Raw genomic sequence first — 25333 nt, forward strand, 5'->3', positions numbered from 1 at the left:
TGTCCACTTCTATAAATGTCGTTTCTAGATCGGGATCTGTGATATTGGAGTCTGATTCCATTTTTAAGGGACCAGTTCTTTAAAGGATGAGAAGAGCTGCCTACAGGTAGTGTGGATACTGAATAAGTTTGTCTGAGGAGGTACCCGGGCGCTATCTCTATGTAGTTTATCTGATGTGCAGAAGTATAAAAAGAGTGGTGTAATACTGCCTGTAAATGGTTTTCGAGTGGTATCCTCTCGTGACTCGGAACCCCAGCAGGATCTATCCAGGACCCTTATAGGTAATGAATACAAAAAGGATGGGGGAGCACAATGGTTGGAAACAGGCAGTGTTAGAGAACTGGTGATTGCTTTTTAAGGTGAAGCGGTTATATCTTGAGCGGATGTGTTAGCTCAGGTGTCTAATCTCTAATTGGAAGGATAGGCACACATGGGTGTACGTGTGTTGGTGTGAAGGTGAAATAAAATAAAGATATATAAAACTTACACGGCCTTGTGTAAGCCCTGTCACATCAAGGTTTCTTTGGGAGTCCCGTGTGCTTCTGATGAGGCTTTTCTTCTTGCGATGCGGGTTCTTCTTCTTGATGTAGCGGCCACTTACTTCGTTGATTCACAGTGCCACTCCAGGGGGATTTCCTCTCGTATAAATAGAAAGGAGGATAGGGTTAACACATATAATTATATATATACGTCAATGTGGGGGGGGGGGGGGGGATGGTGTGTTTTATGAACCACCAAGAAGATTGTATACTATATATTATAGTTTAGCACTCACACGGACTAGTGTGAGTGTAATCCTATCTTGGTATCTTGTACACTTCTAGGTGTTGCCCAATCAAAATATCAGATGATGAAAGGGTGGGGTATAAGGGTATTAATGGTAAATATAACACGATACTCACACGGGCCAGTGTGAGTACACACTCTTAGCGGTATCTTGCTCTTCTATTCCAGTTGTAGGTGCTGGTGAAGATGGGGTTAATATAAAAGACACTAATGTCTGGAGGGTAAAAACACTAACTTTAATAAAACATGAAAAATAAAAAACAAACACAGAATATAATTCTGTGGAAAGTAAAAGCAAGGGGTAGACAGTGTGGTGTTTAGTTGTAGGGAGTCTCTCTCTTCCGCGTCCGGATGGAGAGCTGCAACTGCACCTCCGCCTCCTCTGAAATGTGCTTTAAAATGTTCCAGGTGAAGAGCAACGCGTTTCGTCCAAGTACTGGACTTCCTCAGGCTCTGTAGATGTGGTCCTGCTGTTCCCAATCTCTTTTATGCCGAGTTGGACCAATCCAGATCGTTGTGTTGGTCCGGTTCCGTTTCTCTAATGCGACATGATGTCGCCATCTTGTGAGGTGCGCGCGCATCCCATCTTCTGCTGGGTCGCGTTTGTGTGGTGATCTGATTGCTAATAAAGTTTTGTCCATGTTGATGTGTTACGTGTTCTTTCTAGCTCAGCCAGTAAAATCATTAATGTCCTTGTCAATGTCCAATTTGTTTCAATAAAGTTCTGAGTTGATAAAAAAGGGGAGAAAGTGCGCGCGCAGTCCCTAATGTACTGCGTGATAGTATTGAAAGTCCCTGGCTTCTCGCAATTGCCTGAGGGGCTGAAAAAATTATGTATATATATCGTGGAAGGTATTGAATATACCTAAGGTTGTTACTACATAGGGTATAGTTGCTATACTATGCCATAAGTCTCTCAGTGTGTAATTTAATAAAATTATCTATGTGTGATAAGTTATGTGTCTTTTTTGTGTGCTCATATTGTTGTAAAGTGATTAAAAAGTTGATCTAAATTTCAATTAAATTATTTTGCTCCAAAAATTGAAAAACATGATTCAATCTTGTGTTTGTTGATTTATAAATAGTGTATGTTTTAATGTGAGTTAATCTGGTTTTGTGTTGATAAAAAGGTGATTAAATATTTAATGTGTAAGGTGTTTAATTTAATTAAATTAGATTAAGTGGTTTATTGTAGAGTGATGGATGTAATTTGTGAATAATGCATAACTTATTATAAGTTGCATCCAAAAGTAATATATATAAAAAATGACATATATAAAAAATATATTGTCTTTTTACTAAAAGTGAGTGTTTGAAAATTTAAAGTGCAAGGTGATTAAGGTTAATTTTGTGAGATTAGTTTAAATACCTATTAAAGTTTAGTGGAAAATGGTGTTGATAGGGATAATAAAATAATGATATTCAACTAATAATGGTAAGCAACATGCTGAATTAATATCTTATGTGGGTAAGTATGGCAGGTGAAAAACCATGCTTTAAATGTATACTAACCAAGTTTAAAGCGCACTGCTGAATAAGGCAGGTGGAATTAATAGTGCCTAAAGCAGGCTAATGTAAATATAAAAAACAGCAAACAGTTCTAAAAATCCCTGCGTAAATACATATGAAACTGGAGAAGTGTCTCTGTCAGTGATAAATCGGAGCAAAAGTAGAATTAAAAGTTGTATTCCATAAAATGAAAATATTAAGATAAAAATATTAAAATATGAGGTCCTGCATTTTAAAAGGCAGTCGTGGTAAATGCTGTCCAATCCTAAATAGCGGAGGGAATTCCAAAATCTTGAGTGGATATATCTGTTTGTTGGAGAAAAAAAGCAGATTAGTGATTGTCATGGATTTAAGCATAGATGTTGTCCAATGAGTGGAATATGCGGGCCGTAGCCTGGGTGCTCACATAAAGGCCCCCAGATCTATGTCTATATTGAGTCCTCTGGGTGTTAGTGTCTTTAATTTGTATATCCAGAAGGTTTCTCGTTGGCATAGTTTACGTAGGCGATCCCCACCTCTCCAATTGACATCTACCCTCTCTATTCCCTTATACGTCAGAAGGTTTGCTGTTTTTTATATTTACATTAGCCTGCTTTAGGCACTATTAATTCCACCTGCCTTATTCAGCAGTGCGCTTTAAACTTGGTTAGTATACATTTAAAGCATGGTTTTTCACCTGCCATACTTACCCACATAAGATATTAATTCAGCATGTTGCTTACCATTATTAGTTGAATATCATTATTTTATTATCCCTATCAACACCATTTTCCACTAAACTTTAATAGGTATTTAAACTAATCTCACAAAATTAACCTTAATCACTTTGCACTTTAAATTTTCAAACACTCACTTTTAGTAAAAAGACAATATATTTTTTATATATGTCATTTTTTATATATATTACTTTTGGATGCAACTTATAATAAGTTATGCATTATTCACAAATTACATCCATCACTCTACAATAAACCACTTAATCTAATTTAATTAAATTAAACACTTTACACATTAAATATTTAATCACCTTTTTATCAACACAAAACCAGATTAACTCACATTAAAACATACACTATTTATAAATCAACAAACACAAGATTGAATCATGTTTTTCAATTTTTGGAGCAAAATAATTTAATTGAAATTTAGATCAACTTTTTAATCACTTTACAACAATATGAGCACACAAAAAAGACACATAACTTATCACACATAGATAATTTTATTAAATTACACACTGAGAGACTTATGGCATAGTATAGCAACTATACCCTATGTAGTAACAACCTTAGGTATATTCAATACCTTCCACGATATATATACATAATTTTTTCAGCCCCTCAGGCAATTGCGAGAAGCCAGGGACTTTCAATACTATCACGCAGTACATTAGGGACTGCGCGCGCACTTTCTCCCCTTTTTTATCAACTCAGAACTTTATTGAAACAAATTGGACATTGACAAGGACATTAATGATTTTACTGGCTGAGCTAGAAAGAACACGTAACACATCAACATGGACAAAACTTTATTAGCAATCAGATCACCACACAAACGCGACCCAGCAGAAGATGGGATGCGCGCGCACCTCACAAGATGGCGACATCATGTCGCATTAGAGAAACGGAACCGGACCAACACAACGATCTGGATTGGTCCAACTCGGCATAAAAGAGATTGGGAACAGCAGGACCACATCTACAGAGCCTGAGGAAGTCCAGTACTTGGACGAAACGCGTTGCTCTTCACCTGGAACATTTTAAAGCACATTTCAGAGGAGGCGGAGGTGCAGTTGCAGCTCTCCATCCGGACGCGGAAGAGAGAGACTCCCTACAACTAAACACCACACTGTCTACCCCTTGCTTTTACTTTCCACAGAATTATATTCTGTGTTTGTTTTTTATTTTTCATGTTTTATTAAAGTTAGTGTTTTTACCCTCCAGACATTAGTGTCTTTTATATTAACCCCATCTTCACCAGCACCTACAACTGGAATAGAAGAGCAAGATACCGCTAAGAGTGTGTACTCACACTGGCCCGTGTGAGTATCGTGTTATATTTACCATTAATACCCTTATACCCCACCCTTTCATCATCTGATATTTTGATTGGGCAACACCTAGAAGTGTACAAGATACCAAGATAGGATTACACTCACACTAGTCCGTGTGAGTGCTAAACTATAATATATAGTATACAATCTTCTTGGTGGTTCATAAAACACACCATCCCCCCCCCCCACATTGACGTATATATATAATTATATGTGTTAACCCTATCCTCCTTTCTATTTATACGAGAGGAAATCCCCCTGGAGTGGCACTGTGAATCAACGAAGTAAGTGGCCGCTACATCAAGAAGAAGAACCCGCATCGCAAGAAGAAAAGCCTCATCAGAAGCACACGGGACTCCCAAAGAAACCTTGATGTGACAGGGCTTACACAAGGCCGTGTAAGTTTTATATATCTTTATTTTATTTCACCTTCACACCAACACACGTACACCCATGTGTGCCTATCCTTCCAATTAGAGATTAGACACCTGAGCTAACACATCCGCTCAAGATATAACCGCTTCACCTTAAAAAGCAATCACCAGTTCTCTAACACTGTCTGTTTCCAACCATTGTGCTCCCCCATCCTTTTTGTATTCATTACCTATAAGGGTCCTGGATAGATCCTGCTGGGGTTCCGAGTCACGAGAGGATACCACTCGAAAACCATTTACAGGCAGTATTACACCACTCTTTTTATACTTCTGCACATCAGATAAACTACATAGAGATAGCGCCCGGGTACCTCCTCAAACAAACTTACTACTTTGTGTCCGGGATTTCTAACCTCACTGAACAATCGGTCTCCCCCCCTTATTTTAAGACCACAATGTGAGACAGCTTTAGTTTAGAAAGAACTGGTGGTGGATGTGAGAGTATCCGGTAGATCGTTCCAGTTTTGAGGTCCATGGTAAGGAGGAGCGGCCGGATACTTTGCTGAACCTTGGGACCATGAACAGTCTTTTTGATTCAGATCGGAGATAAGTGCTGCATGTGGTTGGGGTGAGGAGCTTGTTCAGTGTCTTGTAGTTGCATTGGAGAACAAAACGGCATATTGAATTGTAGAGGGTATTGTCATGGGAGACCAGGTTTTACAACACCTTTTTATAACTGGGATTATTTGATTGAGCAAAACAAGATGGTAAAATAAATTTCTTTTTTTTTTATAAGAAATAAATTACCAGACACACAAAGTTACACAATTCAACATCAACACACTTACTGGGAAAGGGGCAAACGAATAAATCCGTTTCCAGAATTAAATTCCTTAAGATCACCTTTTTAGAGCACTTGTATGGAGGGGAAAAAGTGCTGTAATTTAATCATTTTTGCAAGTAACTGTACATATTCCTCCCAGTACGCGAGTGCGCAATTCTTCTCTGATCAGTGCAACCAGCAACTACTTGCACAAGTTTAAAATAAGTTATTTCAGAGGGACTGTACACATTATATATATATATAAACAAACAAAAAAGTGTAGCGCCAAAAAATAGTACTGTGATAAATATAAATAGATAAATGAATAGACTATACTTACATCAATAGATGATTGTGTAAAGTGTGTAAATTATGAATAGTGTATATAACTTTGAATAGTGTAACCTTTTAAATTCTATTTAACCACAACCAATATTAAATATATTAACAGTGCATAAACGTGCTGAAAAAAGAAACAGAAAAAATTAATAAAAAAGTCCAACCAGTCCTTCAATAGTTAGTCCATAATGATGGGTATTCAAATGTTGATAAAGGGGTCTTTGGGCTGCTCTCACACAGGGTAAACCAACTCCACAGATATCTAAAAACAGAAAAAGAGAGAGCGCACGCCCCATAGCATAATACTGCATGAAATTTATTAAAAAATGGGGAAGGGGGTGGGGGGGTAGGAATCGCACTCACAAGATGCAAATAGTTAAAAGGCAGTTTGTGATTATATCACCACCATCCGGTTCTGGATACTGGAACACGTCTCCGTGGACTCCTTCAGGACTGCCAGACACGATCACCAGGAACCACGATCACCCCCCACCCCCTTCCCCATTTTTTAATAAATTTTATGCAGTATTATGCTATGGGGCATGCGCTCTCTCTTTTCTGTAATATATATATATATATATATATATATATATATATATATATATATATATATATATATATATTTAATGCCTTTGTAAACACTGCAGTGGTGCTGGCTAAAAGGTTCATGGGTCCTTTGCTGCAGAAGGTTCCCTGCAAATCCTTTCAATAAAATGACCCCATTTGGTTGCACCCGTCATCTTGCGAATTACACGTGCTGCAGGTTAGTTTGACCTAGAAATAGTTAGAACGTTAAGGTTCACCACGTTAATCTTCATTACTAATCATCGCTATCGCAATAGTTCTAGATCTTTTGCAAGAAATTGGCATCTACATAGTGGCCTATGAATATTAATACAAGAGGTTTGCTTTTCCAGGTGGAGACCATTGAATGAAGGTGTATCAGATTGTGCCATTTACCTCTAGCAACCGTTCCAAAATAGAGCCGCAAGAGAACGTTTACGTGTAGCTTGTGCATCGAGCGGTTCATTGGGGTCTGAATTAAGTGAAATATGTAAAGCTATCGGCAGGAACAGTGATTATACTCTTACTGTTCTATCAAGAACAGAAGCCGCTTACGCACACAGACCTGGGCACGCACCTGTACCAGAGCAACTCTCCTTTCTTCTCAACTCAGGCAGCAGCCTCGGCAAGTGGCATGACCCCCCCCCCCCCTCCAATCAGGCCCCCACCTTTGCTGCAGTAACCACCAACCCCATGCCGATCTGATCAAGCAGCACTTCACACATCCTCTTTCGTGAAGCGTGGCCAGAAAAGGAGGTAAGAGCAGTCATACCTCCGCATTGCTCCAGTGCTGGAAACAGCCAGGAATCCATTTACCAGCCGATTTTCCAGTTAGGAAGATTTGTGTGTTAACCATTGCACATGTCTGGTAGCCTAGGGCCCCACAAAACCTAGAGCTGCCTCTTAGAATGGTTAATAGTCTCTGTTAAGAATAGACAGTAAATCCCTGTGCTTCTCCCATTGGGCTAACAATAAATGGGAAAATAAATATACATAGGTTTCACCAATTCTGTAAGACAAAAAGGAGACTTTTGGTTACATCCTTTGATCATATAATGACAAGCCTGCTAACCATCAAGGTAAGTCTCAGTAGCAGGTCCCCATGCTAAATGCATACAAATGTTCTATGAAGTATACCTTGAAGGGGTTAATAAAGTAAGCATAAGCTTATATACCAGATAATGGTGAAAGGCGGGGTTGCAGACCTGCCTAAGGCCTCGGGCATGGTCAGCGCTTATGCGCTGAGGCACGCTGCTGCTCGGCACTGAGCCCCTGCAGCCGCAATGAGAGCGGCTTTAGCAGGGGCTTGCGGAAGCGTGTGTCTCACCGAGTCTTGAGAATTTGGCGCTCGCCGGAGCGCAGGGCCGGTCACACGAGCGGTTCGCCCAATGAGGGCAAACCAGCTCCGTGACGTCACCGGCCCGCCCCCTGACGGCGTGCTGTCTAAGGCTAGGGAAAGCACCAGCTTTCCCTGAGCCTCAGCACTGTAGAGGCACTATGTCCCAGGCCTTAGACATGCAAATGAGCATAGATGGAGAAGTGCTGTGGGGGAAAAAAAAAATATCTCTATGTAAGGAGCATGCTGCTGGTGAAAAGATTGGCCATACATTATGCAACAGTGTTTCCCCCACCCGATGGGAGATTCTGCCATTACAGATTATGGTTTATGCTATCTGTTGGCAAGCAGGAGGGCCGAGTCATCCGCCGATGTTTGTGGGGACACAGGACAGGCTTCTGGGGTGCATACCTGACAGATCTAGTGGAACAGCGCCTCCAGATGTATGGAGGCAATCTCCTACAGTACAACACAATTCCCTCTCCGGAATGATTACACACCAGGCAGGAGGTATATCTAGAACGGTTTATTCTGTTCAGCCCAATGCAGTCGTCTACCAAACAGTCTCAGTAATCAAGTGTAGTATGGTCCCTGGACCTTCACTACGGGTTAAGGGCCCACACACACACCAGTCCTTGCTCTTCCCTGATCCTCTATCAGGAGGGACACACACACACGCCTCCCCCCCCCCCAAAAAAGGGAAGAGGAATATGGAAAGCCAGTAATCAGGCAAAATGCTTCTCAAGTGGGGAGAGGCACTGATCAAATTTGGGCAGCAATCCCCTTAAGTACAACCAGGAGGAGGGCACCAGAATTGGGTAAACCCGGGCCTAGTTCCACCTCCTCCCCTGTCATTAAAGAGTACTGCTGGGAGTGGGGAAAATCCATGATAAGTCCTGGTAAGACCAGGCCTGCCAGTACTCACTGCCCAGGAGGGCAGACTGGTAGCCAAGAACCAATCCTTGCTGCACATTTGGGGGAGGAGGGGGGGGAATACAGGAAACGAATCCCAGGGATTCACTTGGTTTTTCACATATGTATGGACAATCTTTTCACCAGAAGCATTCTCCTTACATGGAGAAGCACGGTGAATGCGAAATATAAATAATTTTACATTCTGTTAAGGATGCCCACACCTATATAGAGAACCCATAACCAGGCCCTATTTTACAGTAATGGAGGATAAATTCACTAGTTCTACCTTAACCCCCAACCCATACCAGGTGTAAGAGTACTTTATAGAAACCCCATTAAAGATGATCTACTTTACATGTTTTGTTTACAACAACGTACAATTTTTTTTAATGCCTTTTATATTTTTGCAACCATTATTTATATATAAGCATGTAACAATTTTACATCTGAAAACAACTTGCCCCACTTAATCTGCTGTAAAAATCTCAATTTCATCTTTATCTTTCTTATTTCTGAAAGTCTTGGGTCCACCCCAAGAATTTTGTAATGACCTTACTGTCTGAGCCCCTACCACCCGTTGGGGAGGCTCACCCACCACCCGTTCCATGCAGTACTTACTCAGTGTGAAGCTTCAAGACTTTTCATAAAAAAAAAAACGTGAAGCTGCATCTGTCTTGGTAATTTAGTAAAAAATAAAGTTGCAATTCTCACTTGTATGAAATAAAGACACGAAACCTCTACATGCTGCTTTTTTTTTGTATTACAAACCAATAAAAACAAAATATACATCTATTCATACTTTGTATTACAAAACAAATTAAACCAAAAAGGCTCGTTAAAAACAAGTTTCATAAAAACCATATCTTGGGCCAACCAGTGGCTTTGCAGAAGACACAATATGGCACTGACTGCCTCCGCTCCATTCATGCGGTTTCTGTAATAAACCTTTGCATATATCTTGTGTACGTGATGTGTTAAAAACCCCACACCTTCCTTTAAAAATAAAAATACGGCCGCTTTATGGCTCGTCAGACTCGTGTGCTTGTCAATCAGGTTGACACCTTGTTTTAAAGCAAAAGAAATCCAAACGAAATGAGGCTTTAAATATAATTGGGCATTAATTGCCATTGATTTGGCTGCATGTTTGCCAAAAATGCAAGCCCTCTTTCATAAATCGTGACAGTGAAAAGGCAAAATATTGGTGAGATTAATATTACCTCTTTCTAGGTAGATTAATACACAGTAAAATATTAAGGACTACATACATTCATTGGGCGGAAAACCACCAAGCACCAGTGGAGGGTATCGCAAACCAATCTGGTGTGAACTTGGACTGCAGATACTACTGCACCGGGGTGTGATCCCAACCCCACAATGTGGCTCAGCGCATCTCCCCATTGGGCAAAATCTCATTGCCCCTTTTAAAAACAGCAAGAGAAGTCCAATTTGCAGACCCCGCTGCTGAACGATTCATGCCGTTTTAAAAGGCACAATTTGGGTACATAGAAGAATTTACACTGGAGATGTGATTTTTTGGCATTAAAGTGCAAAACATAATAAGATCGCGTGAACATTTGTGAAAACAAAACATTAACCACACCTACACTAAGTGACATCCTTTTCATCAAAATTAAGGCAAACAAAAAGGTGAACGTGTATTCGCTTGATTGCCGAGCCATTATCTTCTCTGGTCTGTGGAGGTATTGAGGTTTACCCAATAGTGTACCCTACAAGAAGAACAAGAACAAAGCATCATCAGGCATTGATAATGTAGGCAAAGGAATCATTCAACATGATACATTCATACATCATTTCACACGTTTACTTGTTGTTTTTTTTTTTGTATTAAGAAACTATTTAGGTTAAAAATAAGCAACTGAAATATTCTTATTTTTAAAGTGAAGGTTTCAGTTTGCAACATGGCCTAACACTGGTTGGTTAAGCATATCAATACTTTAATGCTCAAAAAATAAAAATAAAAAAATAAGTTTCCAAGCCGTTCCATGGGATTACACTTTTACCAGGTTAAATTTAGGTGTATATAATTAAATATCAAATAATATTAAAATCAAAAAAGGTCAACGTTTTGGTCCCCAGTGGGAGCTTTTTTCAAAAGTACCACTTGGGACCAAAACATTGATCCATTTCAATAAATCACTTTAAAGTTGATTTAAAATGAACCACGATCCGGTTTCTTTACTGCAGCTCACTACCTCTGCACCTAGTCTAATCCAAAACTGGAGTGCAATGTCCTGCCTGGTGGGAGAGATTATATACATTTGTATCAAATTGAACTAATCACGGCGATAGATTTGTCAAAGTTAAAACTAGGCGATTAAAAAGCACCAAAGCAATTATACGTTTGAACGATTTTGGAAATCTGGAAATGTTTGATTTTCATTGCCAACTGGAACTGAATGTGTGCAAGGGCGTTTGGATGACAATTGTATTGCTTCGCCTGAGTGGTTAAGTAATTTAACAAAAATCAGGGAACATTTAAAATGTTAGATCTCTTGGACCAATATATGATTTGCAGTACACAAGCTCTCAAAACAAAGTTCAGCTGTATTAACAACAATTACTGTACATATTACCTGTGCTCCGCCCTAGGTGAAGTATGCAGCTAGTAAAAGGATTGGCCTTACATTTATGGAAAACAAATCCTTCAGGGCACTTTCACATATTTGAAATTTTAGTTCACAGGACAATAAGAAATTGCATATATTACCTGCTGTAACAGAGTCTACTTTGACAAGATTGGCCAGCTTGAATCATGTTTTGATCAAAAGATGCAACCAAATGACTGTTATACAAACTTAGGTTCTACGTGTAAAAATGTCACTAGTACATTTCAGCCCAAATTAGTAGGAGCGCAGTAATGGTTTTGTTCAGCTGCAGTGCCTCAACCCCCTGGGAAGATCCAAAAGTTTGTATACTGCAAACGATTGGAATTGGTCTATGATGCGATAAAACGTATGCTCACTGCATGCCAAATGACCACCCCTAGGAAGACCAAAAGGGCCAGACATGGCAGCAAGCGCCACCGTAAACTTCAGGTTGCACGGTTTATCGCAGTCCTATGTAGTTCTACAAGAGGTTGCATTAATAAAAAAAGTCAGGTAGAATTGCAGGTTGTGTTACAATGTTTAAACATGCATTGCATATGGTTACCACTCCAAACAGCCAATTCTACATAGCTGCCCTTAGTAAGGAGACTAAACTCACCTAGTGCTGTCAAGATCTTGAGGGCTACCACCTCTTTTGCCTTTTCATGCTTTTCTTCAACGGGAAGGTTTTCCCCTATGAACCATTCATAGCCACTAAAAGGCACCACGTAACCCGGAATAACCACTTGGTACCAAAAGCGGAGCCACCCACAGGAGCTCAGATTTAAAAACTTTGTTAGGAATACAGGCTTGCCGAACTTCATCCTTTGGCAGAGAGTATTCAGAGTCGCTACAGCACCAAGCAAGAGATCACACTGCAGGCTGGCAGTAGTTTCACACAGTGATGGTTGGGGATTGATCTGCCAACGGGAGTCCAAGGCATGCGCACTGGGGTTGCAAAGTTTCTGCTTCAGGTCACATTTGAGCCAGTCCACAGTCAGTGGATGCCCACAAAGAAGCTGGGTGTCTGGAACAACAAGTTAAATAAAATTAACCCTAAAAAAAAAAAAAAAACACACACACACTGCTGCCACTGTCGCATACGACAAGGGTTAATACTCACACCCGCAAGCGTTCCCACTTTTCACCTCCGCAAAAGTACAGTCAAATGGACAATACCTACTCTATAGGATCAAGAAGCAATACACAACCCGCAAGCGGCCCCACCCTTCACCTCTGCAAAGGTCCCACAAAATGAGTGGTATCTCTCCTCAATCCATCCCAATATACCACCACCACGAACAGCATGTGACTTGGATATGCAACCAGGGTTAATACACACGGCTACTTTAGCCACCCCACCTTTCTTCTTAGCAAGGAACCAGCGAATTAATATTAACCCCTACTCAATTGCAAGTCATCTCTATCCACTTCCACCACCTGGAGTATGCAAAGAAGATGTCAAATTAATATTTGCCTGGGCCTCAGGTCCCTGTTTATTATAGAAACAAAAAACTATGCACTTTAACACCAAAATCAGTTGTAGCAATGTGTCAGAATACATAAATACTCTCCAGGGTGTGCACCAGTCATTCAGAGTCCAAAGCCGCACCGCGATCAGGGGTTACGCCTGCGGAGTGGGAGAGCTGCGAACTCTCCCAGCTGTCCCTGAACCCGGCGTCGCAGCAGGGTGTGCTGTTGAATAGCTTAACATAAAGGTGATTTAACATAAATATATTTATTTATCTATCTATCTAGCTATCTCTCAAACATTGTAGAACCTATTATTGCCCTGGCCTTCTCTCCCAAGAGGGTACAAAACCCACTTAAAGTGGTGTATAAATATATTGCTAGACCTAAAATAAGATGGATCAAGATTTATATATGGGCTGGTTCCAGACCTCAAATTAAATGCGCTATAATATTCAAACCAGCTGTATATTGGATGGGGCGGGGTGTCTAAGTGCACCCTGTTTTAAAAGATATTTTTGAGCTCACAAGTGGCATAATGGTCTTTACACCCGGTCAATAAAAAAAAATAAAAAAAAAAATGCTACATTAAGAAACGGGCGAGCCGAATCCTGGCACATAAAAAGCATTATTGTGGGGGTCGCCAGATGCATCAAAAACTTGAAATTATCCCATTCACTATTATATTCCTTCTCGCTGTGGAATGGATTGCCCTAAATATAAAATGTATCTACAAGACAGTCTCCACTGTCACAGATTCTAGGTAATCCAGACTTTAAACCATGCCCAAATAAATCTCCTCTTGGGAGTAAAGAGGGATTATTTTTAGACAAAGATTACCATGTCATAATTGGACATTTTTAGATTAGACCTCTTTACACAAAATTCCTGTCCCATAACACGCCTTGAAACGTATGTAATTATGCAATTTTTAAAAAAAAGAGGTGCGATACCAAACATTTACCTTGATTTCACTTCTATAAAAAGAATAGGTGATAAAATATAAGACTAGGAGAGGGACCAGAGTTGACTGGGAAGACGCCTTGAGCAAGGTTGGCCATGTGTACAGTATATAAAGTAAAATGTTAAAGTAATGTATTGGTGGTACTCTACACCTTCAAGGATTGCACTTTTATAATACAGATCTCCCCTTCATGCTGGAAAAATTGTGGCCAGGTGGGTGGCTATACACAGATGGTGGTCATGTCCATTGATCATCAATACCGGGACCATATTTTTAACATGATATTCTGGGTTATTTAGGTTCTCTTTCCCCCTCTCCCCCCCTCAGTTTTTATTTTGAGACTACCAGTTCAGAAATGTGACAAAAAGAGAACAAACTAATTACAAACTTTAATACAGGCTGGATGTCCCTTTTGCATCCAAATGGCAGACTTTAGAAGTCCCAACCATGAATCTTGTTTAGAACAAGATTTGGCACACACGGCCCAAACAAGTGTCCGAAAGGAGATTCTATCAAACTTAACACTGCTCTAGGAACCTTGGCTAAAATTGGAACCCCTACAGTACAAGATCAGCTGAGCAATTTTGAGAAATGAAGAGTATCGTAAAATCAGAAACAATTTGATACCAACATATAGGAAACCAAAAAATAATTGAAAACTGTTGACATCTTTTTAATGGTGCAACATATGTGAAATGGCAGAGACCCATGTTTCCCTTCCCAATCTTTAAATTCTCCACTCCCCCCCAAAAAAACAACAAAGTGGTGTGCAGAAAAAATAAACCCCACACAGTTTGAGTTTACCTTCAACAAGCTTTTTTTTAGCCATGGCAGCTGCTCTGTGAGAGCTGTACTTCACTACAGCCATTAGTTCAATTTTCTTTGCAGGGCTAGGATGCAGCGAGAGTTCAACAAGCCCAGTGGTCATGCTCTGCAACAATAGCTTTAGCTGCTCCTGCTCCAAGAGGCAGGGAAGACCATCCAAGGAGAGTTCACACTTCTCTGTGCTTTTGCACACCACAATGCGACTGCCCTTTTGGATCTCATGGCCATTCAAGGCAGTGATGGCAGCAGTAGCACTGCGTCGATTCATATAGCGGGCGTAGGCAAAGCCGCGGTTAAGCCCACTGAAGGTCATCATTAATCGGAACTCATAGAGCTTCCCAATGCTCTGGAATAATGGGATCAGTTTGTCTTCGTACATATCCTGTGGCAATTTACCGATGAACACCTCAGACCCACAGCCTGGACCCTCACCAACCCAGCCTGCAGAGAGAGCAAGCCATTAAAATGGCAAAAACTGGTAAACCACCCCCCCCCAGGAACTACAACCAGCGACCTCCATAAAATAAAGTAACGTGCTGCTCTAAAACCTGCAAGCTCCCAAACCCAATATTAGAATTAATATTGCCATAAGTGTAACTGAAATCAGGAGATCTCCAGAAGTGGAACCACTGATCCCATATGACTGGGAATACCAGCACTCATTGATTTCTTTACATGTGAATTAAAACAAGATGGAGACAGGTTGCAGTGGAGACCAAAATGTTGATTTGCCAAAAGTTATTAATAACCAATTATCGGTACTATACCTTTGCATACACAGGTGGACACATACATATTACATATACATAGTATATTAAATGCATGTCTGGTGTATTCATGCAGATCCCTCTGTGGTGGGGTCTTAGTCACTACATGCAATCTTAAAATAGCCCTGCATCAATCCAGACTAATTTACTTTTACAGTCGAACCAATGTTACGCCTCGACTTTTAAACAGCCGTCCAATAGGAAGCCACATCATCATCCTCCTGATGACATTGCAGCTTCCTATTGGCACATGGGATCTGCAAGGTTCAGCACCCCTAAAAAAAGGTGAGGAATATACCAGCAACTAACCATCTGAGAAACCCGGAGGCAGCTAAAAGAGAATGCAGTGCCGGTTAAGCCCCATCACCTCCACTTTAAAATCTAGTAGGCGTGAAGATGTTGCTTGAAGATGAAGAGCAGAAGTCAAAAAAGAAGAAGCCTTCAGCTACATCAGGCCTGCACAACTCCAGTCCTCGAGGGCCGCAAACAGGCCAGGTTTTCAGGATATCCCTAAATCAGCACAGCTGGCTCATTTAGTGGGTCAGTCATACTGAGCCACTAATTGAGCCAGCTGTGCTGAGATAGGGATATCCTAAAAACCTGGCCTGTTTGCGGCCCTCGAGGACTGGAGTTGTGCAGGCCTGAGCTACATGATCAGCACTTACCTGGTGGGGGCCCCCCATATTTCCGCTGCCCATTCACTTGGACCAGGTTGATTCCCGTCGTCTTCACCCAAGTCTTAAGGGCAATTTTATTGACAGTGTTCACTGCATTAATCCACATCTGTGGGGACAGGACAGAGGCACAGGGCTGCATTTAGAAATCAGTGAGGCCTCATCACATTGTGCATCAACTGGAAGCAACGGTCACCCAACTATATTTGTGACACCCGTCCACATGATTAAAAGATTTTTACGGATTAGAGATGGCACATTTTTAACCTAAATTCAAAGCGAAAGTGTATGCACATTCTTGAATATCCAAAAACGACCACAAAAAAAAAAAAAAAAACACGACACGAATTTAAAGTTGATAAATTCGCCCATCTCTTACAGATTTGGGGTCAGTGCCCCCGATTTCTTTAACATCAGCAGTCTGATGGCAGTCTCACTTCAGGGCGCGGCCTCTTGCTACCCAATCTCATCATTTACCTTGTATGGTAATTTTGTGAAGCAATATGTACACAAATAAAATCATACGTACGATTCTGTACTTGGTCATTAAAATGCCTTTTACGCCTGAAACCCAAAAATCTAAATTTTGTGGAAGATGACCACGATTGAGTCTTGAACTAGTTCAAATAAAACTATGCAAGGGTTTCATATTAAAGTATGCAAAGGGTTAAAAAAGGGTCATTAAAAGTAATTTCACACATTTTGTAGAAAAATAAATTGTACACCATTACCATTTTATTTTGTAATACTCAAGTCACACACAAATATACCACCTCCCCCTAACTCTTACATTTCCATTAATGCGTTTATCCTCCTCCATTAGTATGCCAGATATCCATCTATCTATATGTAGCCCTGGGTAGTTTGGGCTATTGTTCTGTCCTCCTCCTGGCAATAAAGCCTAGTAAGGGTAGGTTCCCAGGAGTAATAATGGGTTTTCACCACTTCATGCAGTGCAGTGAGTCAGTGAAGGTAGTGTCATCAGGCCTTGCGTCCAATTAGAGACACAGGGGTGGTGCTTACAGGAGCTCTACTTAATGCACTGTTCTTCCATATTTAGGCAGTCTGTCGCTACCGTGACACTGGCTAGGTTACCCGTACCAAGCTGTCAGGCTTGAGGCCCTCCCTCCGTGGAGTGTGGGTTAACCATAACTCCTATTCCACAAGGGAATAGGGGAAGAGGAAGAACCGCTCTCGGTGCCCTTGGCTGGAAGTAGGTTCAGGGACATCCCGAGGGTGGATACCCTAACAACTGCTGTGATCTGTGGCTGCTGATAAATGTAAGACCAAATAAAGATCCTGACCCTTTTATAAAATACCTCCTGCCAAGACTGAAGTATATTGGGTGGAGAGGAACGTGTTCTTTTGCAGAGACTTCACCCCATACAGCTAAGGGCTGCACAAGACGTAGGCGCTGCACCTGTGAGTAAAATTTCGGGCAAGACCCCCAGAATCCTGTCCTGTTATTCCCCTACAAAACCATGCGGGGAAACTCGGGGCCTCCTGTTACCAGCAGGTATGCACCACACAAAGCCATGTAAACAGAGTAGAATTTCCCCTATGAGACCCTATGTGAGAGAAACAGGGGGACACACAATAATCTTGTGTACATGGAGTTTCTTGTAAATTTCTGAAAAAATACCAGAATCCTGTTTCTGCGAGTTCCTCCACAAAAATAGCCCTGCTTGATACTAGTGATGAACAGTCCCATATTTAGGCATAGTCCTACTAGACAAGGCCTGGGGCAGCAAATTTCAGGGAGGCTGGTGCTGCTGTTAGAGGTCTCCCCCTACAACAATTAAAATCGATTGCCGGATAAGAGCGTGTGGCTTCTAAGATCTCCAGTGTCCAGGCGACACATTGCCATGACAATGTGTTGACACCGAGACACGTTGCCACGTGACGCTTCAAGAGCAGGCCAGGTTGGAAAAAGTGGACCTATAGTGGCAAAACTCAAAGCCGGCCCTGTTGATCATATTCTTTATAACTAGTGTCAGGAAAGTCCTACAACTGGTTATCCAAAATTGTCCAAATCAGAAGACATGTAAAAGTACAAAAGCCACAAGCTTATTCCAAAGCCATTTTGGATACATTTAACAACTGAAAAATGGAGTCTATTTTAATGTTTTGCAAGCATTGAGCATCTTTACATTTCCTTAATTTACAAGTGTATTTCGGTGTGAAAAACAGCACTTAGGAACCAGTATGAAATGCGCAGGGAGTCTCCGGCTACGCTTATAGTGCCGGCGACAGCAACGTTGCATCAAAACAAATGCACTGCCGCCGTCGCGGGCTCTTATAGTAAGCGCCACGGCTTGGTCGCGATCGCTGAACGTCATCTCAATTTGATTTTTCCAGCGACCGCAGCCTGACGTCACCGGCACGATAAGCGCGGCCCAAGAGTTTAGGAGGCGTTTGGAAAACATGGTCTTTACTTTCCTAGAACAGGGGTGCGCTGCGGTTGTACAGCCCCCACTCTTCCAAAGCCTCTGCAACTTCCCTCGTTTTCGGCGATGCGTCACCATGGCAACGCAGCGTCAAATGACCCCGCAGAGATCTGTAAGGGGGGGGGGGGGGTGGGAGAGGGAGAAGAGCAGGAAAAGATTGCACACCCCTGTCCTAGAGAACCAAACTTGTGCATCACTAATCTATAGTGACCATTACCAATTGTCAAAGGTGTCATTGTAATAACAAGGTAAGGAGTACCCCCCCCCCCCCCTACTACTTCCAAACCAAGAGTACCTTTTCTTTACATATTTTTACTATCTCCTTAAAGAAAGGGTCTCGTCATGCCTAGGACAAAAGTGAACAAAGGACAGGGGCATGTTGAATAGGGTTCAATGATACAGCTGGAGCCCTTTATATAGTAAAAAAAAAAAAAAACTGTAAAAAAGAAAATATTTTACAACCATTTCTATTTTAAAATGGAACATTTCCATGGTAAACAAAATCTGGGAGATCTCGAAAATCTTCTGCGTTTCCAAAATTAATTATGAAGCCATGTTTGGTCAAACAGATAAACAATGGGTGAACAGGCTCAAATCCAGTGTTCCCAGAGGTGCAAAGTAGTTATTTTTAAAATAACTATACTTGCTATATAAAAAAGAAAATTAAATATTTCCAAGGAAGCCAATTACACTGATATGGTCTAAACCAGGAGTGGCCAACTCCTGTCCTCAAGGGCCACCAACAGGTCTGGTTCTAAGGACCACTCCTGGTGTAATCCCTGGGGGCCAATGGCACCTCAGGCAAATTGTGATTACTGCATCACAGCAACACTGGCCAGGGACACCCAAAAAAGGGGTAGGCAAGTTTTATCTGCTACATTGAATTGACTAAAGTCATGGTTTTTTTTTGGGTTTTTTTAAATTGTCCCCGTTCTATAACAGCATAATGCTTCTATAAAAACACTAAGAAAGCACTGTCCTGCTACCTTAAAGTCTATTGTCAGAAACCCTTCGACACACGCACACGCGCACACACGCACACGCGCACACGCGCGCGCACACGCACACGCCTTGTAAAAACACTGCTGCTGTGGTAGGGCTTCTAAGTTTTATACCAGAAAGTGGTTACTTTATTCAAAATGTAACAGTAAAACATTAAATAAACCATTTATAAAATTGTGACAGAATATATGGCAAATAAAATGATCGCAATGAGTGAAGCGTCCTTGGAAAACAGGATTGAAAACCACTGCTCTGATATTTGTCCTATTTAGTCCTGCCCATCTATTATTGTCTGGTCTTGGCAGTTAAGTCTCCTTTTTCCTCAGAGCATTACAGAACTATTGTGCAGCAGAAGTACAATGCAATTAAACCGCAGTACAAAGGTACCACACACAGCGTCTACCGGCACTTACAAACATTACTAGAAATTGAAGTTTTAGCACCCAAGCAAAATGCCCATTAAAAGTAGCAGTTACATCATGGGGTCCCCGACATGCCAGACCTCCTTACATGGTAGCTACGTAGTGGGGCACTCAAAGGGTTGAATTGTGGTTACCACCCCTTTTCCAAGCTTAACCATCACATATTAAAGCGCAAGCCCCACCAAAAAACAAATCCCATAACATCATAGAAATAGATCTGCACAACAAACCCCCTCAAGGTTTACAAAACCTGCATTTTTTTTGTACAGTTTATTATTTCACTGGCACCAGCTGTTACCGTGGCAACCTCTTGTTCTCATGGCAGTAGCCATTTAAAGCTCCAAGACACTCATTTTCAGCAACCGATTACTCTAGGATTAAACTACCGAATTCAAAATGGGTGGGATTGCTGAAAGCAGCTCAAAATGACTTGGCAATTTGGGGGGAGGGGGGAGAAAGGGAAAGGATACATTTATTTATTTATTTTATAGTGACTAGAGTAGATTGCTGCTTAAAGGCATCAGTAAACATTGGCATCATAAGCCAGATGCCAGACACGAAGAGCCCAAAGTGACAAGTTTGCATATCCAGATTCTTCGTCAGTAGAATTACTGCGATTAGAAAAGAGGGCATCTTCAGTGGCAAAATGTCACAATATAAGATGAAGTGTATTATTTGTTAAAGAGCAGAGATCAATGCAATGCCCCAGAAGAAGTCTAAACTCAGACGAAACTAGTGGGGTGAGGGTCTCTTAGTAGATCTCCCTATTTTCTGTTATTATTCAGGACAACAGTCTTTCTATTTGCTGCAAAGCCTTATTTAAAGGCTATTGGGACTGTTATATCAATCTCAGAATTGAGCCCTGTGGTTAATCTCACTGAGTGAACGGAGCCAGCGGTATCCCCGTTTAGGGGAGTGACGTCACCATCAGAGGACCCGCGCAACTGCTGATTACAGCTGAGCAGTGAAGCTTCTGCGTCCGAGCACACAGACGGAGTGAGCGGTTCCTGAGATTATCAGCCCCTTTGATGCAGCGATCTGAAAGCATTTTACGGATATGCCTGTTATTTCTGCTACATTGTAAGTATCCTCTGTTGCTTGCACAATAATTTTATTCATAAATGTACTTCACCATATTGGTATCTTTTTCATCTATAGGTACATCTTGTTGTGGAATTTGAATATAGGACATGTTCACGTATTTATCCTTCAGGTGTTGTATATCCATGCTCCTGTGTCTCCGATTTGCGCTTTTTTGTAAAATATATATCACAGGCCCTGGCTAAGAATGGGTTACCGGATTTATGTTGCTGTTTTATCAGACTTAAATATTCAAAAATACAAATAGTGCTAAATATTTGATCTCCCCGTTTCTCACTCTTTATTTATATTCCTTTTACAAATTGACTACCCTTATTATGGAGGCTGATCCATTTAACTGCCAGTGGGGCATGTATGTACCCCCATTTTAAACTGACCATTGCATTTTACTCTTATTTGTTCTACAATAATGTTAATTCCTCTTCAAAGATTCCAACAACCCCATTTGACCATTACTCTGTCCATTCATTCATGTCATCTTCTATAGCCTATTGAAACCTGTGCTGGAGGAGATTATAGTTGGTTTAAACACAAGTTTCAGGTGAGAAAAAGAAGAGAAAGAGGAGAGAGAGGAGAAAAGGGGAAGGCACCGAGGATAGCAGGCAGGGCACACACGGGGAAAAGTTTGCACACCCCTGGGTTAGGCCCAGATCATACAGGATGCTACGCGGCGTGAGCGCGCACGTTCGTCACTCTTCGAGGCTAGTGGATGACAGTTGTCACACTAGAAACTGCTTCTGGCAGCAAACTACAGCGTTGACGCTGCAACATTTTGCCGCCACAACCCAAATTAAAAGTTGGGTCTGCAGTCGCGTCACGTGAGCTGGTTCAGCCAATAAAGGCGAACCAGCTCCGTGACGTGTTCGTCACGCCCCCACCCAGCTCCTGCAGCAGGAGCACAGATCGCTGGACTACAGGAGCGCGCGGTGGAGGCACGCACGTAGCAGCCAGTCTGAGCTCGGCCTCACCGAGAATATTTTGATGGTAAATGCTTTGCAGGGGTCTTAAACTAAACTTATGTCTTTTGGTGAGAAGATAGTTTGCCAGATCTTAATTTTTAATTTCAATATTTACAAAGTGACCAGCAAGAAGCAACATGTAATTTAGCTTTCACAAGATAAAAATAGGCAGGACATTTTAAAGACAAATTTAACTTTTAGAAGAAATACCTTTATTATTGATAAACTGTTCAAAATGCTTTGACCTACCAAGTTGAAATGCCTGTGTAAGATTAGCCTATTTTTTTTGTTTGTTTAGGGGAGAGAGGGAGAGACAATGACTTTAATTAAAGTCCATAAGTCATTTTATTATATAAAATATGTCGTTCGTGCTAGGTTAAACTACGCAATATGCCATTACAAATGTGTTTTTCTTGCATTTTATAAGAGGGTCCATTTACCTTAACTTTATTTATCCAGCAATGACTTGCTACCAGATACAGATTCAAGAGGGCTGGTTAGGTGTTAAACTGGCATATTGGGATCAGGGAAATCAAGTCCAATGTATTCTGCAGCCAGTTAAAGGCTGAACAAGTGCTAACAAAACTTGCTTGCTTAGTGCCCCAGCTTTAAAAACGGTAAAATCGGGGTTTTTTTTTTTGTTTTTTTTTAAACTAAGTCACTTGTACAGAGTTATGGCAAACTATTTAATATAGTACTCACACAGCATGTGTATAAAACACACAAACACACACACACACACACGTTAATATGGATTTGAATTACTACCAACACAAATCTGTTATAACCATTTAACTTTCACTGCGTTGTTGAGATGTTGCATGTATTATGTAAATCGTAATATTCCTTCTTCACTTCACATGCAATGTTACATTCTATTCATGGTTAGAGACGTGCAAAAAAAAAAAAAAAAAAAATGTCAGACACGTCAACAAACTTTACGAATATCTCACCCATTTTTGGGGGTCGCCCCCCGTTTTGCTCTGATCCAAAAGTTAGAATCACTCGTTTTAAAATTAGAACGCACTTCTAACAACATTTAAGTCAGGCGGCTGCATTTTTTTTTTAAACATTAAGTGAATTATCCATTTTTTTTAAAAATTGGGCCAATTAGCTAAATCTTTGCGCCAAACATTTGATTAAAAAAAAAAAAGAGAAAATTAAGTTTCGATCGAAATCGCGACAGACCCACTCTACAAGATCACACTTTAGTTAAAAAAAAATAAGTTAGACACGAGAAATACCAATACAAGAAGTTTTCAATAAAGCTGCATCAATAGCCATTGGACCACACCCAAGTATTACTAAAAGCAGGGGCGGTCACCTCCAGTCCTCAAGGGCTACCAACAGGTCAGGTTTTCAGGATATCCCTTGCTTCAGCACAGGTGGCTCATTGAGAAAACCTGACCTGTTGGTAGGCCGAGGACTGGGAGTTGGCCACCCCTAATCTAAAGTCAGACAACCTATGGACACCAAAATCCCATAAGAGCATTGAATCAACCCCCACATCTTCTACATGAGCCTGGTTTACCCAGCAGATACTGGGTTAATTAAAAAGCAACAATTAAGTTTGAAAGATAAAATATATCAAATGTGTGACATATCAAACATACAAGGGGCAGAAGAGGCACGGCTGGGTATATAGCCCTATATTCATATCACGCATTTGAATGACCCCTTATTTAAAGTTACGTGGCTCACCAGCTCTGGATCAAGGTCTTGCTGCGCCATCTCGTTAACTGCAAAACTCTGCTAATCTTCTGTCCGGACTGATCAACTGCAAATCTAGACTGGTACCCTTTAAAATAATCCCTGCACCCAGCCTATTATATAGTTTTAGCCACGTGTTAGAATCTTCTAGCGAGCGAGCCATCAGCCAATCATAAAATGACCATCCCTCCAGACAGATTGCATGGGTCTCCTTCAATGACCCATTATAACCCCTCCCTCCCTAGTCCTACACAATAACGCATTAAATCAACTAAGCCTAAAGACAAGAGGAAAAATAGCATCACATGTGTGAACCAAAACGTTTCATTATTGTCCATTGAGACTTTAATGTGATAAATATTTTATTATTGATGTACACTGTCCTGGCAGCCCAGTGGGATAGATCATTCCCAACATCTATTTAGTCCTTTGTGGACAATATTGTCTAAATCGATTAACTCCATATTAAAAAATAATGACCATAATAAATAGGTTTCAAAGAAAGAGAGGTGGCATTTAAAAGATTTGTGATCATTGAGACTACATGTGGTAAAAATCAGTGGTGTTTTGATATGTCCGACCTACATGGTGGTAAATATGTTGTTATGGTTGAGGAATAGGTCATGCAACTTGGTTTAAAACATGACATAAACCACTATTTTCATTAGCAATAGTTTTACTTTGCAAAATAGGTGCTGCAATGTTTCCTCATTTTGTTGAAGGGTTGTTTCATTGTGTAAAATGTTTATTAGTGTTTAAAATTGAGGACTGAAAGTCTCATTGCAAGAAACTAAACCTATACAGTGTGCAATAGACAATCCATGCTTGTTAAGAACTTCTCCTGGAAGAAAATACAAATTAACAGCAATTCCAAAGTTGTAATAAGGATCAGGACTGAGTTATATAGCAGGATTTAGACAAATGGAAAACTAGTTTCTCCAATTAAGTATATGATTCAGATGAAAATAAGAACATGGAGGCAAAAAGAAAAAGTTAGGACTGCACCTTTAATTTCTCTTAATTAAAGGGATCTTGGCTGTTAGGCTATTAACCATGTTTGTTACGAAAAGGGATACAACATATTCAACAGAATGCTAAAAGCCTTCCCAACACCAAGGGGTTAATCTTGAAAATGGTCCAGATCATTCAGTGAACCCTAACCATCCAATCCCAAAATATTTTTACATCCGATAAGCATTTCCCGATACTAATTTGTTCTGCATATGATATAGGAACGTTGCATCCCCCAACACAAATTGAGGTGAAGCTGGACCATCTTACCTGTACCAGTCGTGTACTCTATTCTGTGACTTGACCCAAAAGGCATTTTAAAAATGTAAGCAAAGAATGTTGTTTTTTTAAAACCAGGGCTGTTTGATGTGTGCAATGTAGTGCAGGAAGTAAATTACAGCCCAGTCTGTCCTGAGCACATTGATTTATCAGTTTGAAATTAGCTGTAGAGTCCTAATGACTACACATTTGTAAAGGCCTTATCACTGGGTGAAACACAGAGCTGCAATGCGTTAAATCTTCATCATTTTTCTGCTTATCATCAATTTGTCTAGAACAGGGTAACTCCAGTCCTCAAGGGCTATCAGTAGGTCAGGTTTTAAGGCTATCCCTGCTTCAGCACAGGTGGCTCAAACCTGTGCTAACAGGGATATCCTTAAAACCTGACCCGTTGGTG

General features: G+C 40.8%; 1 protein-coding gene across 1 annotated transcript; it reads right to left on the bottom strand.

The window, feature by feature from the left end:
- Positions 1–9447: 9447 nt before the first annotated feature.
- On the bottom strand, positions 9448–23823 carry DND1 (DND microRNA-mediated repression inhibitor 1). The gene is made up of 5 exons (XM_075581187.1): positions 23638–23823; positions 15997–16114; positions 14544–15005; positions 11925–12332; positions 9448–10426 (listed from the first exon to the last, which is right to left on the bottom strand). The coding sequence occupies exons 1-5, from the start codon at positions 23665–23667 to the stop codon at positions 10410–10412; spliced, it is 1035 nt and encodes a 344-aa protein (XP_075437302.1). The 5' UTR covers positions 23668–23823; the 3' UTR covers positions 9448–10409.
- Between the last annotated feature and the right edge of the window lie 1510 nt (positions 23824–25333).

This window comes from Ascaphus truei, unplaced genomic scaffold (genome assembly GCF_040206685.1).
Source record: "Ascaphus truei isolate aAscTru1 unplaced genomic scaffold, aAscTru1.hap1 HAP1_SCAFFOLD_1117, whole genome shotgun sequence".
In the NCBI taxonomy this organism is placed as follows: Eukaryota; Metazoa; Chordata; class Amphibia; order Anura; family Ascaphidae; genus Ascaphus; species Ascaphus truei.

Bases quoted from the DNA above. Each gene is read 5' to 3' on its own strand.
- DND1 (XM_075581187.1), bottom strand. From the start codon at position 23,667: ATGGCGCAGCAAGACCTTGATCCAGAGCTG. The intron at 16,115-23,637 runs GTGAGCCACGTA...CTGTCCCCACAG, and splicing joins AAGACCTTGATCCAGAGCTG to ATGTGGATTAATGCAGTGAA. The intron at 12,333-14,543 runs GTAAACTCAAAC...TTGTTGTTCCAG, and splicing joins TAAAAAAAAGCTTGTTGAAG to ACACCCAGCTTCTTTGTGGG.